The 14,167-nt window shown below is 53.8% G+C and overlaps 6 protein-coding genes across 6 annotated transcripts; 3 read left to right on the top strand and 3 right to left on the bottom strand.

Annotated features, from left to right (window-relative positions):
• Window positions 1–633: 633 nt before the first annotated feature.
• Window positions 634–1,272, top strand: BDP55DRAFT_568884 (50S ribosomal protein L31e; the record flags this gene model as incomplete). Its single annotated transcript, XM_060570718.1, has 3 exons — window positions 634–726; window positions 844–918; window positions 1,069–1,272. 3 exons carry the CDS (start codon window positions 634–636, stop codon window positions 1,270–1,272), a joined length of 372 nt encoding a protein of 123 aa, XP_060421442.1.
• Window positions 1,273–1,788: 516 nt separating this feature from the next.
• Window positions 1,789–2,453, bottom strand: BDP55DRAFT_568883 (ubiquitin-conjugating enzyme; the record flags this gene model as incomplete). The annotated part of the gene is made up of 3 exons (XM_060570717.1): window positions 1,789–1,891; window positions 1,945–2,277; window positions 2,347–2,453. The coding sequence occupies 3 exons, from the start codon at window positions 2,451–2,453 to the stop codon at window positions 1,789–1,791; spliced, it is 543 nt and encodes a 180-aa protein (XP_060421441.1).
• A 1,480-nt stretch (window positions 2,454–3,933) lies between these two features.
• On the top strand, window positions 3,934–4,774 carry BDP55DRAFT_721989 (uncharacterized protein; the record flags this gene model as incomplete). The annotated part of the gene is made up of 3 exons (XM_060578541.1): window positions 3,934–4,052; window positions 4,115–4,468; window positions 4,517–4,774. 3 exons carry the CDS (start codon window positions 3,934–3,936, stop codon window positions 4,572–4,574), a joined length of 531 nt encoding a protein of 176 aa, XP_060421440.1. The 3' UTR covers window positions 4,575–4,774.
• Window positions 4,775–4,810: 36 nt separating this feature from the next.
• BDP55DRAFT_688278 (kinase-like domain-containing protein) lies at window positions 4,811–7,298 on the top strand. Its single transcript, XM_060576625.1, has 3 exons — window positions 4,811–5,278; window positions 5,515–5,600; window positions 5,663–7,298. The coding sequence occupies exons 1-3, from the start codon at window positions 5,276–5,278 to the stop codon at window positions 7,197–7,199; spliced, it is 1,626 nt and encodes a 541-aa protein (XP_060421439.1). The 5' UTR covers window positions 4,811–5,275; the 3' UTR covers window positions 7,200–7,298.
• A 3,326-nt stretch (window positions 7,299–10,624) lies between these two features.
• BDP55DRAFT_688264 (kinase-like domain-containing protein) lies at window positions 10,625–13,109 on the bottom strand. The gene is made up of 3 exons (XM_060576624.1): window positions 12,642–13,109; window positions 12,320–12,405; window positions 10,625–12,257 (listed from the first exon to the last, which is right to left on the bottom strand). The coding sequence occupies exons 1-3, from the start codon at window positions 12,642–12,644 to the stop codon at window positions 10,721–10,723; spliced, it is 1,626 nt and encodes a 541-aa protein (XP_060421438.1). The 5' UTR covers window positions 12,645–13,109; the 3' UTR covers window positions 10,625–10,720.
• Window positions 13,110–13,145: 36 nt separating this feature from the next.
• Window positions 13,146–14,120, bottom strand: BDP55DRAFT_721988 (uncharacterized protein). Its single transcript, XM_060578540.1, has 3 exons — window positions 13,868–14,120; window positions 13,452–13,805; window positions 13,146–13,403 (listed from the first exon to the last, which is right to left on the bottom strand). Exons 1-3 carry the CDS (start codon window positions 13,984–13,986, stop codon window positions 13,346–13,348), a joined length of 531 nt encoding a protein of 176 aa, XP_060421437.1. The 5' UTR covers window positions 13,987–14,120; the 3' UTR covers window positions 13,146–13,345.
• Window positions 14,121–14,167: the final 47 nt, after the last annotated feature.

Raw genomic sequence — 14,167 nt, 5'->3', positions numbered from 1 at the left:
CAAAGGTTCGGTCGTAGCGCGGCTGTATACTCGTCGGTTGCTAGGCTTCCCTCAGGTCGGTTTGTGTACTGAACGAGCGTAAGAAGGGAAGGATCGCGCACGGCGCAAACTGACAGCGTCAGTGTGATTGACGATGGCGCTGCAGGGCGTGATGGCTTGAGTCTTGGGATGCCGTTGGAATACGGCATAACAGCAGATCAAGCAAGCACTCAGACCCAGACACTAATTTCGTTCAGGTTGTCTGGTCAGGGGGGATACGACCCACGTGTACGTACTTTCCTCCGAAAAAGCGCGCTTTCCCACTGTCAGTGTGGTCCCACTTACACACGAGTCCACTTTCCTGTAGCGCCTTAGCTTCTCAGGCACTCAGACGTTTTCTCGAGCAACGTCACGTGCCCCATTCAAAGAAAAGAGGGACAGGTGGGAAGAAAACGCCGCATTACCTCAGCTTCCCCAGCCACATGCACAGGCCCCGCCTCAGCCACGGAAAAGCAGGTAGGGCTTGCAATTTCTCGCTTCACATTTTGTGGGATGACCTGCCGGACTACGCAAAACCATCACATCGACAACTTCTTAGACAATTCGACTCCGCGATCCCGACGACCGAACCGCCCAACGAGAGGTACCGCCAAAATGTCGACCAAGCAGAAGAAGCCCGCCGGAAAGCAGCGTTCCGCCATCGCTGATGTCGTCGCTCGCGAGTACACCGTCCACATGCACAAGCGCGTTAGTATTTCCCCGGGAAAGAAGAAAAAGGACGCCGCCGTCGACATCGAACTCAATGGCCCACGACGGTGATCCGGTAGCATAGCATAGCAAATGCTGACAATCTTCGCTCTGTAGCTCCACGGCGTTTCCTTCAAGAAGCGCGCTCCCCGTGCCATCAAGGAGATCAAGGCTTTCGCTTTCCAGGCCATGGTACGTCTTGCTTGTCCCTCTCGAATTCAATCCCGAAATTTTGCACCCACGCCTCAACAACACCTAAACACCAATGGACCTCCATCTCGAACAACACTACACGGATCGAAATCGCTGGGAGAATAGTCACTAACCTTATGATTCGCATAGGGCACCTCCGACGTCCGCGTTGACCCCCAGCTGAACAAGAAGGTTTGGGAGCAGGGCATCAAGGGCGTTCCCTACAGACTCCGCATCCGCATCTCCCGCAGACGAAACGACGAGGAGGGTGCCAAGGAGAAGCTGTACAGCTACGTCCAGGCCGTCAACGTCAAGAACCCCAAGGGTCTCCAGACTGTTGTCGTTGAGGAGTAAAAAGTTCTCTTTGGGATGGTTTCAGGGCGGCATAAAGGCATCGGAGTTGCATTCGGCATTCTAGTCTCACATACAAAATCGACGGAAATGTGAACAACGCTTGATTCCCCACACGACTTCGACGACTTTTTACTAGTATTGGACCCCGCGATGTGGTGGAATGTTATTTTTTTGTCTGCGCCAAAGCGCGCGCGAAGGAAGCGTTGCGTATGTGTCAGGCAATGGTGAACGATGACGAAGGCTCTTTGGGACGTCAACAATCTCTTGTGGTTCATGTAACACAGATCGTCCAACAGGGTCTTCTTTTTTTTATCGTCTTGGTCGCGGTCTGCCAGAAGCAGATCAACAGGATATACCCAATCCTGAAGGCCAAGTCCCGACCATGCAATGCAGTCCAATTCCTAACAAAAAGAGTTCCAAAACCACCGGCCCGTAATCATACATGATAGACTCCAATTCTCCAGTGCTCGAAACAATGTTCTTTCATGCTCGTGTCATCCACAAACAAGTCTATGCTCACTCGTCCTCGACATCGCGGTGACGGGCGAGGACCTTGCGCTTGAACTCTTCGGGGTCCTTGTCCCACAACTCTGCGGCCTCGCCGTTGAGAGGAGAGGCGCTGGCTCCATATTAGCATCGTCCGACGAACCACTTTTTGCCGGGGCCACTCACTTGTTTGGTTCACCCAGCAGACTTTGCAAGCTGAGAAGTACAGTCTGAATGTTGTAGGCGGGTGTCCACTTGTCCTTGAGAATATCCAAGCAGATGCGGCCAGAGAAGTCAAAGTTGGGATGATAGATTGGCGTCGTGAAGAGCACCGTTGGCGCAGCGTAGGGGTAGTTGTTGGGGAATGCCAGGCTGAGCTTGAGCGTCAGGCCTGCGTAGGGAGTCTGTTCGGGTCCCTCGATCGTCGCCGTCCAAGACATGAGGTTGCCATCTGCCGAAGGGAATGCTGAGACGCCGGGAGCGGGAGAAGTCATAAGTTGCATCAATTCCGTCTGCAATCTGTGGTCATGAGATTAGCCAATCTGGTCGTAGATGAGATGGCAACATCTTCCAACGACATCTTCGTACCTCTTGGTGACGCTCTGCGCATCAGGTCCCTTCCTGGTGCCAGCAAGCTTGGCTGCCGGAACGCTTCCGGGAGCGGAGTTCTGGGTGTCCTCCATGCTGTAGTCCATTGTCGCAAAGGTCGTGAGATGAGAGAAGCAATCGCAAAGAGCACTGATCGAGGCGAAGGGGGTGTCTTGAGGCTGGGAGGCTGGGATGAGAACTGGGATGAAGCAGGTAGGTGTTTGCTAAGGTAAGGTGATATACGGCCAGTCAATACTTATGTGCAGGGAAATGCAACGTGCGGGAAGATGATCAAGGGGCGAGGTTGGAAGCTTGTAGCGTCAAGAACAACAGAGGGCAATTATTTCGTAGGCCGAGAAGGGCTCCTAGGATGGGGAATCGGAGACGCTGGTACCTGGGCGACGCGCTGACTTTGACATCCGCTTTTGGGCTAGCGCCGTCGCTGCCGTTACAAACGTCAACGGCGAGTACGTATCCCAGTGACACAAAGTGTCGACGACCTCACTTCAATACTTCAAATCGAGCCTCCATCGCACCTTCCTCGTCCCAAGTCCAGACGTTCAATAAGCCCATGATTTCCCCCAACTGAATTGAAATTTGAACTCATCTTCCAAAGACGGATTGGACGTATGTCTGCAATCAAGTATGCTTGCTTGGCGATCTGGATCAATCAACAGTTTGGGAATCGATAAATCAACGGCTACGTTGCGCTGATGCCTTTGATGAATGCCACAGAGTCTTTCTTCCACTTTCTTGCTTCTGTCTCATCCGAAAGACTTTGACGTTCCCTATATCACTTCCAAATGGTGCTCAATTCACCTTGGGGGAGAAAACACGTCGCATCTAGAAAATAAGTTAAGAGCAATTTGCTCTGTCTAGTTTCCACTATGAGTAACATCTGAAATCTGAAGTTCTAGTCTTTGAAAAACACTTGACATAAGCCAGGTAGATCATTGTTGACTTGGTGCTGTAAGCTAGTAGTAGCCGTGCCCTTGGCGTTAGATTATAGCCCTTGTGAGAATGAATCCCGAGTCCAAAATCATACACTCTGAGCAGTAATTAGTAGACTACCTGAACATGACCGATACGAAAGCAGGCATTTGTACAGGAATTAGGGGATCTAGGTATACTCACTTTCGACTCCAATACTAATGATTCCTTCTACTTTCGTGAATCTACAATGTACTTACCTATCAGGCTGTCCTGCTAAAGTAGCAGTAATATAAGTAGTAGGAAGTGAGTCTAATTATGATGTGGGGAACTTCTTGCCTCCTGTAGCATATTCTGCTCCTAATAAAGTGCTGTTGGTGAGAAGTATCGTCTAATGTAGTTAAGGAAGGTACGCTCTTTCCCTCCTTCCTTCTTTTCCTGGATTTCCTCTCACCAGTGGCCACTATACCTCATCTTTTGTTTCCACTTAGCCCTTTGAGAAGATTTTGCCAATTCACCTCAGCATTAGACGTTATCACTCACATTGAGGAAATCCCTACTCCTACAGGCATCACAGAGTTTACAGTCTCCTTATCCTCTTCCGAAAATCATCTCGACATTTTCCGCGCGATTCTTTCTTCTCGTCAGCTGCGCGCAATGGATGACGATCTCATCCTATTCGCTGAAGCACCTGAGATGGATCAGCGCACTGGATGTTGCCCCTGGCAGGGCTGTGTGCACAGCCCTGTCAACCTCATCCCAGAGGTTGCAGTCAGGTAAGTTATAACTTCTCGGTACCCAACTGGCCAAATATCACTGATAAACTAACTTCATCAAGACTTCTGAGTGCTGACAGCTCTCCGGCCAAAGACAAGACTGAACAAAAGGCCCTGTTGTTGTCTGATGTGAAAGCGGACAATACTACCAGCTCTGCTGGAATTCAGATCGCTCCGGCTGTTGTTCCAAAGAAAGTCGAGAAGTCAGTGGTCGCCGCAGTGAAGAGCAATGCAACGGTGTGCGCGTCCCATGCGTCCCTCAAGCATTGGCTGTGGAAATGCGTCAAAGAAGGAGACCTTCGTTGCCACTCCTGCAAGAAGACACAAAAGGATTTCATCTTCGAATGTCCAAGATGCATGTTCAAAATGTGTTTCCACTGTCGGGCCCAGCGTGGTTGGACCTCTCGAGGGGCTAAGTAAGTATACTGACATCTTTCCATAGTTACTACTCTAACATACTGCAGGGATATGCGCCGTCAACTTAAGAACGCCCAGAAGAAACCTCGTGATGCGGATCATTGAGCAGCCGAGGCTGGGATGTGAGCGTTGAGGCTGGAGCATGACAGACAGCATGGATTCTGGCGATGGAGAAGAGAGTTGACAGGCGCAGGAGATTCGCGAAGACGGTGGATACATCAGTGTCATTATATTCCACATGTTCGCTACGGAAGAGTCCAGAGATTATGGGTTGACTGGTTTGTGCGGGTTGGCCAGCCGCATCCGATCACTGAAATTGAGATTGAGATAATTTCCCAATTGTTTTGCATTTGGATTCCTAACGGAGGTGGTAAGGGGGGATCACAGAAAGATTTGGAGTTTTCTACTCTCCTGCCAAGTCTAGAGTCAAACAACACAACCATCCACCCTCAATACAATCTCTAAACCGGGATTATTGACGTGTTAATGGTCACCTCCCAAGATAAATTGACTTCGGCTTGTTGATCTTGCTGGGCAGTCTGGCCTTGCTACAAAAGCGGCGACACTATAGAGCAGGGGTCCTGCCACTTTGGAGGGGTGTACCGGGGAGTGGCGGCGGACTGTTTACCTGGCCAACACTGCAGCAACCGCGATAAGAAAGCTTATCGGCCAATGAGTTCGCGTTGATGCAGGCGGCAATGAAACACCTTCCATGACTCCAAACAAAACACGCCAAAAGCTCTTTACGCGGTCGGGACGCGCCTCAGAGTGCTAACGCGGGGGACTCAAGACACACCACAATCAACATGGTGAGTTCTTGTTGACGCTGGACCCTTGGACCCTTTGTGCGGAAATCGCCCTACGCGAGTTTGATACGTCATCCATCTATCCCATTTTGCCTGGCATCTTTTGCCTGACAGCATTGTGAATTGATATCCCTGTTCGCCATTTCATTTCCCCTGTGCTCGGTCGGTCTTAGCCATGAAGTAGTCTGTCGCAGACTCTCTTCCAAAACCATCTGAACTTCTCGGCTCACTCAGCGAAGATGCAGCAATCGCAGCTGGACCCCCTGCCTAATGACCTGCCCTTCCGGGTCATTTCAAAGACAATTGGGCGAGGGGCTTATGCATCGTAGGAACTCTACCCCTCCATCTCACATCTGATGAACCCCGGCACTGACTACGAGCACACAGAATCAAGAAAGCCGTCCCTCTGGATGCAAACACACCCGTCTTCGCTGTCAAATTCATCCATAAGGGTTACGCCGTCAAGCATGGCCGCGTCTCGGCGAAGCAGCTCCTCATGGAGGTATCGCTCCATTCACATGTCGGCCAGCACCCCAACATCATTGAATGGTTCGCCTCGGGAGAAGACACCAATTGGCGATGGATTGCCATGGAGTTTGCCGATGGAGGTGACCTCTTTGACAAAATTGAGGCAGACGTGGGCGTTCACGAGAACATTGCTCACCTCTACTTCCTGCAGCTCATCAGCGGCGTGAGCTTCATCCACTCAAAGGGCGTCGCGCATCGGGATTTGAAGCCCGAAAACATTTTGCTATCCGAGACGGGAAGTCTGAAGCTCGCCGACTTTGGCATGTCAACCATGTTCGAGTACAAGGGTCAACGCAAGACGAGTTCCACCCTTTGCGGCAGTCCGCCATACATCGCCCCTGAGATCCTTGCCTGCAGCAAGGCGGAGAAGAAGGCATCCCCGGACGCGGTCAAGTACTCGCCAGACCTCGTTGACATCTGGTCATGCGGCGTCATCCTCTTCGTACTCCTGGTTGGAAACACACCTTGGGATGAGCCGTCAAAAGGCAGCTGGGAGTACCAGGAGTACGTGCGAACGAATGGCCGCAGCACAGATGCGCTTTGGGGGAGGATACCGTCAGATACCTTATCACTGCTTCGAGGCATGATGAATATTGACCCGAGTAAACGCTTCTCTTTTCGACAGATTCGACAACACCCATGGTACACCAGACAAAACCCGCACCTAACATCGGACGGCAAGATTTCCGACCCAATCAATCTGGCCACGCAGATGCTGGAGAGTCTCAAGATCGATTTCAACCAGCTGCCCACAGCCTCCCAGGGCAATCCATCCAGTAGTGATCCCATGGATATCGACAGCGCCGGCAAAGTGTCCTTCACTCAGCCCGAAACACCCATCAATGACGTCGCATGGGACTGGGAGCGCCCCGCTCTCAAGGTCATGAACCCCATTGCGGTCTCCTCCACACAACCTCTGACCCGAAGCGTGAGCGGCGTCGCCAACCGACGCTTGTTTATGGAGTCACTTGCAGAAGAGCCTTCCATCAGCCAGTTCTCACAGACCCCCGGCGTCCCGCTGACCCTCACTCAAGCGGCTCGTCGCTTCCGTGATATCGTGCCGTTCGAGTCCCTTACGCGCTTCTTCTCCCACGTGCCGCCCCAGCTCATCGTGCAGATGCTTAGCGACGCCCTACACCAGCTCAACGTCCCGCTGCCGCCCGTCACGGCGAACCTGTACTCAGACCACATCGTCATCATCAAGATTAAGACGCTGGACGCGCGTCGACAGTCGCTGCACGGCGAGATCCACGTCGACAGGCACCGGCTGCCCGAGGAGCAGGAGCTGTTGGACATTCGGTTCGTCAAGATCAAGGGAGACCCCCTGGAATGGCGTCGTTTCTTCAAGAAGATTGTCGTCCTCTGCAAGGATGGCGTGTACGTCCCGGATGCATAGGAAGGATGCCGGCTTGTTGTTGTTGTTGTTGTTGTTGTTGTATTTAACGCCGTGGCGGCCGGGCTAGAGCCCTTACCGCAGACCTCCCGAAGGGTATATGGCGTGGAGGGCCGTGAGCCAAGGCTACCTACTCTACAGTACGTCGTCTCTTTACATCGTCCTCCAAATCATGCCTTGTGGCCACTACGCGTTCTGTCTGTCCCCGGTTCCCGCTGGTGCCCCAGTTTCATTCTTTCCCAAATCGTCCCTTGGAATCGGGAGGTTCTTTGTAGTCCGCACTCACATCTACGTAGGTGTGGATGCTGCTACCGCAGACAGATCTTCTGGAAGAAGTCCGTCACGCGGAGAAAGGCCTCGAAGCCTCGTGGGTCGGTGATTAATCTCTTGAAGTAGGCCTCGAGAGATCCCATAGGGCCTATGGGCTCGGGCATACTGCGAGAGTGGAGGGTCGGCCACCGTTGCCTCCTCGCCAGCGTTAGTCGACAGTAGACCAGGTGGTCCACGTCTTTCGCCTCTCCACAAGAGCACATCATTAGAGCGTCGTCGTGGTTGAAACGTCGGTGATATTGCTCGAAGTCCCCGTGACCCGATCGTGCCGCCAGCAGGTGATGTAACGTAGCCCGCGGCAAGGCCAGTTCAGGAGGGCTGGACAGAGCTGCCTCAAGCCCCAAGTCCGCGTACCGCGGCCTTCGCTCTTTATACCACCATCTCCTGTGCTGGCTTTGTAATTTTTCCCTTGCAAGCCGCTTGATGCCCGCTAGTGTTGCCATTTGACCCATCCGCGCCGGCAGTGTCGTTCCTTCTTTGGCCAGCCGGTCCGCGGCCTCGTTTCCTTCGATGCCCTGGTGTCCCGGGGACCAGTGCGTCCGTATATCAAATATCCTGGCCGCTTCTTGGATTTCGAGGAACGCGTCTTGTGACGAGTCCGGCGCCTTGCCGCGGATGCCTTGTATAACGCTGGTGTTGTCGATACATATGTGGATTGGATGACCGCGATTGGTGAGCAGAGCCCTTCTGAGGCCGGTTCGCGCCCCTTCGACCTCGGCGTCGAACACTTCTGCTAGTCCGAGTCGGCCGCACCCTTGTGCTATGCGTTTGGAGTCTCGGTAGATGACGAAGCCGTACCCCACGGCTCCGTTCGTCGCCCTGGAGCCGTCCGAGAAGACGATCATATGGCTTTCCGGTACTGTCTTTAGCCAGCGCTCGAAAGCTTTCGCAGCCTCTTCTTTGCATTGAACTACTATCTGATCCTGTGAGCTTGGCAGGTACTGTGATTGAAGGAACGCTGGTCTTCCGCATCTTGGCAGAAGTTCAGCCGTCCGTTGTAGTCTCGTCTGTTGCTGTCCCTGCTGGGAGAGCCGCGCGACTAGCGGGTGTCGGCGATCAATCCTCTGTAGTCGGACTGCGGCCCGTAAGCGGACGCCCTCTAAGGCGACTTTGGCTGACGGTAAGCCGGCGTCTCGGAGGAGGCTACTGGTTGGCGTTGTCCTCCAGACAGGCAGAACGGCCCTTGCTGCCGCTGTAATGACGCTGTCGATCTTCTGCACGAGCCCCTTTTGGCCTGTGTTGACGGGTCTTCCTTGGAGAGGCGGATTCGTGTCTGTCTCCGCTTGGCGTCTCGAAGCCGGCTTCGTGATACCTGCGTACCATGTTTCGGCGCCGAAGAGCGCGATCGGCAGTACGCTGGGCTGGGGTGTCTGGTTCGACAAGAGACTGTCCTTCCGGCACCATGTCGACGCAAAAGTAGCTGCAGCAAAGAGGGCAGCTCAACATCTGAGACAGCTTACGAACACAAAGAGGGGACTCCCAGCGGCCGCCGTGCGAAAAGCCGTCGTCTCCTGCGTACTGCCGATCGCGCTCTTCGGCGCCGAAACATGGTACGCAGGTATCACGAAGCCGGCTTCGAGACGCCAAGCGGAGACAGACACGAATCCGCCTCTCCAAGGAAGACCCGTCAACACAGGCCAAAAGGGGCTCGTGCAGAAGATCGACAGCGTCATTACAGCGGCAGCAAGGGCCGTTCTGCCTGTCTGGAGGACAACGCCAACCAGTAGCCTCCTCCGAGACGCCGGCTTACCGTCAGCCAAAGTCGCCTTAGAGGGCGTCCGCTTACGGGCCGCAGTCCGACTACAGAGGATTGATCGCCGACACCCGCTAGTCGCGCGGCTCTCCCAGCAGGGACAGCAACAGACGAGACTACAACGGACGGCTGAACTTCTGCCAAGATGCGGAAGACCAGCGTTCCTTCAATCACAGTACCTGCCAAGCTCACAGGATCAGATAGTAGTTCAATGCAAAGAAGAGGCTGCGAAAGCTTTCGAGCGCTGGCTAAAGACAGTACCGGAAAGCCATATGATCGTCTTCTCGGACGGCTCCAGGGCGACGAACGGAGCCGTGGGGTACGGCTTCGTCATCTACCGAGACTCCAAACGCATAGCACAAGGGTGCGGCCGACTCGGACTAGCAGAAGTGTTCGACGCCGAGGTCGAAGGGGCGCGAACCGGCCTCAGAAGGGCTCTGCTCACCAATCGCGGTCATCCAATCCACATATGTATCGACAACACCAGCGTTATACAAGGCATCCGCGGCAAGGCGCCGGACTCGTCACAAGACGCGTTCCTCGAAATCCAAGAAGCGGCCAGGATATTTGATATACGGACGCACTGGTCCCCGGGACACCAGGGCATCGAAGGAAACGAGGCCGCGGACCGGCTGGCCAAAGAAGGAACGACACTGCCGGCGCGGATGGGTCAAATGGCAACACTAGCGGGCATCAAGCGGCTTGCAAGGGAAAAATTACAAAGCCAGCACAGGAGATGGTGGTATAAAGAGCGAAGGCCGCGGTACGCGGACTTGGGGCTTGAGGCAGCTCTGTCCAGCCCTCCTGAACTGGCCTTGCCGCGGGCTACGTTACATCACCTGCTGGCGGCACGATCGGGTCACGGGGACTTCGAGCAATATCACCGACGTTTCAACCACGACGACGCTCTAATGATGTGCTCTTGTGGAGAGGCGAAAGACGTGGACCACCTGGTCTACTGTCGACTAACGCTGGCGAGGAGGCAACGGTGGCCGACCCTCCACTCTCGCAGTATGCCCGAGCCCATAGGCCCTATGGGATCTCTCGAGGCCTACTTCAAGAGATTAATCACCGACCCACGAGGCTTCGAGGCCTTTCTCCGCGTGACGGACTTCTTCCAGAAGATCTGTCTGCGGTAGCAGCATCCACACCTACGTAGATGTGAGTGCGGACTACAAAGAACCTCCCGATTCCAAGGGACGATTTGGGAAAGAATGAAACTGGGGCACCAGCGGGAACCGGGGACAGACAGAACGCGTAGTGGCCACAAGGCATGATTTGGAGGACGATGTAAAGAGACGACGTACTGTAGAGTAGGTAGCCTTGGCTCACGGCCCTCCACGCCATATACCCTTCGGGAGGTCTGCGGTAAGGGCTCTAGCCCGGCCGCCACGGCGTTAAATACAACAACAACAACAACAACAACAAGCCGGCATCCTTCCTATGCATCCGGGACGTACACGCCATCCTTGCAGAGGACGACAATCTTCTTGAAGAAACGACGCCATTCCAGGGGGTCTCCCTTGATCTTGACGAACCGAATGTCCAACAGCTCCTGCTCCTCGGGCAGCCGGTGCCTGTCGACGTGGATCTCGCCGTGCAGCGACTGTCGACGCGCGTCCAGCGTCTTAATCTTGATGATGACGATGTGGTCTGAGTACAGGTTCGCCGTGACGGGCGGCAGCGGGACGTTGAGCTGGTGTAGGGCGTCGCTAAGCATCTGCACGATGAGCTGGGGCGGCACGTGGGAGAAGAAGCGCGTAAGGGACTCGAACGGCACGATATCACGGAAGCGACGAGCCGCTTGAGTGAGGGTCAGCGGGACGCCGGGGGTCTGTGAGAACTGGCTGATGGAAGGCTCTTCTGCAAGTGACTCCATAAACAAGCGTCGGTTGGCGACGCCGCTCACGCTTCGGGTCAGAGGTTGTGTGGAGGAGACCGCAATGGGGTTCATGACCTTGAGAGCGGGGCGCTCCCAGTCCCATGCGACGTCATTGATGGGTGTTTCGGGCTGAGTGAAGGACACTTTGCCGGCGCTGTCGATATCCATGGGATCACTACTGGATGGATTGCCCTGGGAGGCTGTGGGCAGCTGGTTGAAATCGATCTTGAGACTCTCCAGCATCTGCGTGGCCAGATTGATTGGGTCGGAAATCTTGCCGTCCGATGTTAGGTGCGGGTTTTGTCTGGTGTACCATGGGTGTTGTCGAATCTGTCGAAAAGAGAAGCGTTTACTCGGGTCAATATTCATCATGCCTCGAAGCAGTGATAAGGTATCTGACGGTATCCTCCCCCAAAGCGCATCTGTGCTGCGGCCATTCGTTCGCACGTACTCCTGGTACTCCCAGCTGCCTTTTGACGGCTCATCCCAAGGTGTGTTTCCAACCAGGAGTACGAAGAGGATGACGCCGCATGACCAGATGTCAACGAGGTCTGGCGAGTACTTGACCGCGTCCGGGGATGCCTTCTTCTCCGCCTTGCTGCAGGCAAGGATCTCAGGGGCGATGTATGGCGGACTGCCGCAAAGGGTGGAACTCGTCTTGCGTTGACCCTTGTACTCGAACATGGTTGACATGCCAAAGTCGGCGAGCTTCAGACTTCCCGTCTCGGATAGCAAAATGTTTTCGGGCTTCAAATCCCGATGCGCGACGCCCTTTGAGTGGATGAAGCTCACGCCGCTGATGAGCTGCAGGAAGTAGAGGTGAGCAATGTTCTCGTGAACGCCCACGTCTGCCTCAATTTTGTCAAAGAGGTCACCTCCATCGGCAAACTCCATGGCAATCCATCGCCAATTGGTGTCTTCTCCCGAGGCGAACCATTCAATGATGTTGGGGTGCTGGCCGACATGTGAATGGAGCGATACCTCCATGAGGAGCTGCTTCGCCGAGACGCGGCCATGCTTGACGGCGTAACCCTTATGGATGAATTTGACAGCGAAGACGGGTGTGTTTGCATCCAGAGGGACGGCTTTCTTGATTCTGTGTGCTCGTAGTCAGTGCCGGGGTTCATCAGATGTGAGATGGAGGGGTAGAGTTCCTACGATGCATAAGCCCCTCGCCCAATTGTCTTTGAAATGACCCGGAAGGGCAGGTCATTAGGCAGGGGGTCCAGCTGCGATTGCTGCATCTTCGCTGAGTGAGCCGAGAAGTTCAGATGGTTTTGGAAGAGAGTCTGCGACAGACTACTTCATGGCTAAGACCGACCGAGCACAGGGGAAATGAAATGGCGAACAGGGATATCAATTCACAATGCTGTCAGGCAAAAGATGCCAGGCAAAATGGGATAGATGGATGACGTATCAAACTCGCGTAGGGCGATTTCCGCACAAAGGGTCCAAGGGTCCAGCGTCAACAAGAACTCACCATGTTGATTGTGGTGTGTCTTGAGTCCCCCGCGTTAGCACTCTGAGGCGCGTCCCGACCGCGTAAAGAGCTTTTGGCGTGTTTTGTTTGGAGTCATGGAAGGTGTTTCATTGCCGCCTGCATCAACGCGAACTCATTGGCCGATAAGCTTTCTTATCGCGGTTGCTGCAGTGTTGGCCAGGTAAACAGTCCGCCGCCACTCCCCGGTACACCCCTCCAAAGTGGCAGGACCCCTGCTCTATAGTGTCGCCGCTTTTGTAGCAAGGCCAGACTGCCCAGCAAGATCAACAAGCCGAAGTCAATTTATCTTGGGAGGTGACCATTAACACGTCAATAATCCCGGTTTAGAGATTGTATTGAGGGTGGATGGTTGTGTTGTTTGACTCTAGACTTGGCAGGAGAGTAGAAAACTCCAAATCTTTCTGTGATCCCCCCTTACCACCTCCGTTAGGAATCCAAATGCAAAACAATTGGGAAATTATCTCAATCTCAATTTCAGTGATCGGATGCGGCTGGCCAACCCGCACAAACCAGTCAACCCATAATCTCTGGACTCTTCCGTAGCGAACATGTGGAATATAATGACACTGATGTATCCACCGTCTTCGCGAATCTCCTGCGCCTGTCAACTCTCTTCTCCATCGCCAGAATCCATGCTGTCTGTCATGCTCCAGCCTCAACGCTCACATCCCAGCCTCGGCTGCTCAATGATCCGCATCACGAGGTTTCTTCTGGGCGTTCTTAAGTTGACGGCGCATATCCCTGCAGTATGTTAGAGTAGTAACTATGGAAAGATGTCAGTATACTTACTTAGCCCCTCGAGAGGTCCAACCACGCTGGGCCCGACAGTGGAAACACATTTTGAACATGCATCTTGGACATTCGAAGATGAAATCCTTTTGTGTCTTCTTGCAGGAGTGGCAACGAAGGTCTCCTTCTTTGACGCATTTCCACAGCCAATGCTTGAGGGACGCATGGGACGCGCACACCGTTGCATTGCTCTTCACTGCGGCGACCACTGACTTCTCGACTTTCTTTGGAACAACAGCCGGAGCGATCTGAATTCCAGCAGAGCTGGTAGTATTGTCCGCTTTCACATCAGACAACAACAGGGCCTTTTGTTCAGTCTTGTCTTTGGCCGGAGAGCTGTCAGCACTCAGAAGTCTTGATGAAGTTAGTTTATCAGTGATATTTGGCCAGTTGGGTACCGAGAAGTTATAACTTACCTGACTGCAACCTCTGGGATGAGGTTGACAGGGCTGTGCACACAGCCCTGCCAGGGGCAACATCCAGTGCGCTGATCCATCTCAGGTGCTTCAGCGAATAGGATGAGATCGTCATCCATTGCGCGCAGCTGACGAGAAGAAAGAATCGCGCGGAAAATGTCGAGATGATTTTCGGAAGAGGATAAGGAGACTGTAAACTCTGTGATGCCTGTAGGAGTAGGGATTTCCTCAATGTGAGTGATAACGTCTAATGCTGAGGTGAATTGGCAAAATCTTCTCAAAGGGCTAAGTGGAAACAAA

This window comes from Colletotrichum godetiae (assembly GCF_030913485.1).
Source record: "Colletotrichum godetiae strain CBS 193.32 chromosome Unknown BDP55scaffold_132, whole genome shotgun sequence".
NCBI classification, from domain to species: domain Eukaryota; kingdom Fungi; phylum Ascomycota; class Sordariomycetes; order Glomerellales; family Glomerellaceae; genus Colletotrichum; species Colletotrichum godetiae.
This window is presented reverse-complemented; position numbering and strand designations above follow the sequence as displayed.

Coding starts and splice junctions, on each gene's coding strand:
- BDP55DRAFT_688278 (XM_060576625.1), top strand. Junction 5,601..5,662: donor GGGCGAGGGGCTTATGCATC/GTAGGAACTCTA, acceptor ACGAGCACACAG/AATCAAGAAAGCCGTCCCTC.
- BDP55DRAFT_688264 (XM_060576624.1), bottom strand. Junction 12,258..12,319: donor GGGCGAGGGGCTTATGCATC/GTAGGAACTCTA, acceptor ACGAGCACACAG/AATCAAGAAAGCCGTCCCTC.
- BDP55DRAFT_721988 (XM_060578540.1), bottom strand. CDS start 13,986: ATGGATGACGATCTCATCCTATTCGCTGAAGCACCTGAGATGGATCAG. Junction 13,806..13,867: donor ATCCCAGAGGTTGCAGTCAG/GTAAGTTATAAC, acceptor AACTTCATCAAG/ACTTCTGAGTGCTGACAGCT. Junction 13,404..13,451: donor TGGACCTCTCGAGGGGCTAA/GTAAGTATACTG, acceptor AACATACTGCAG/GGATATGCGCCGTCAACTTA.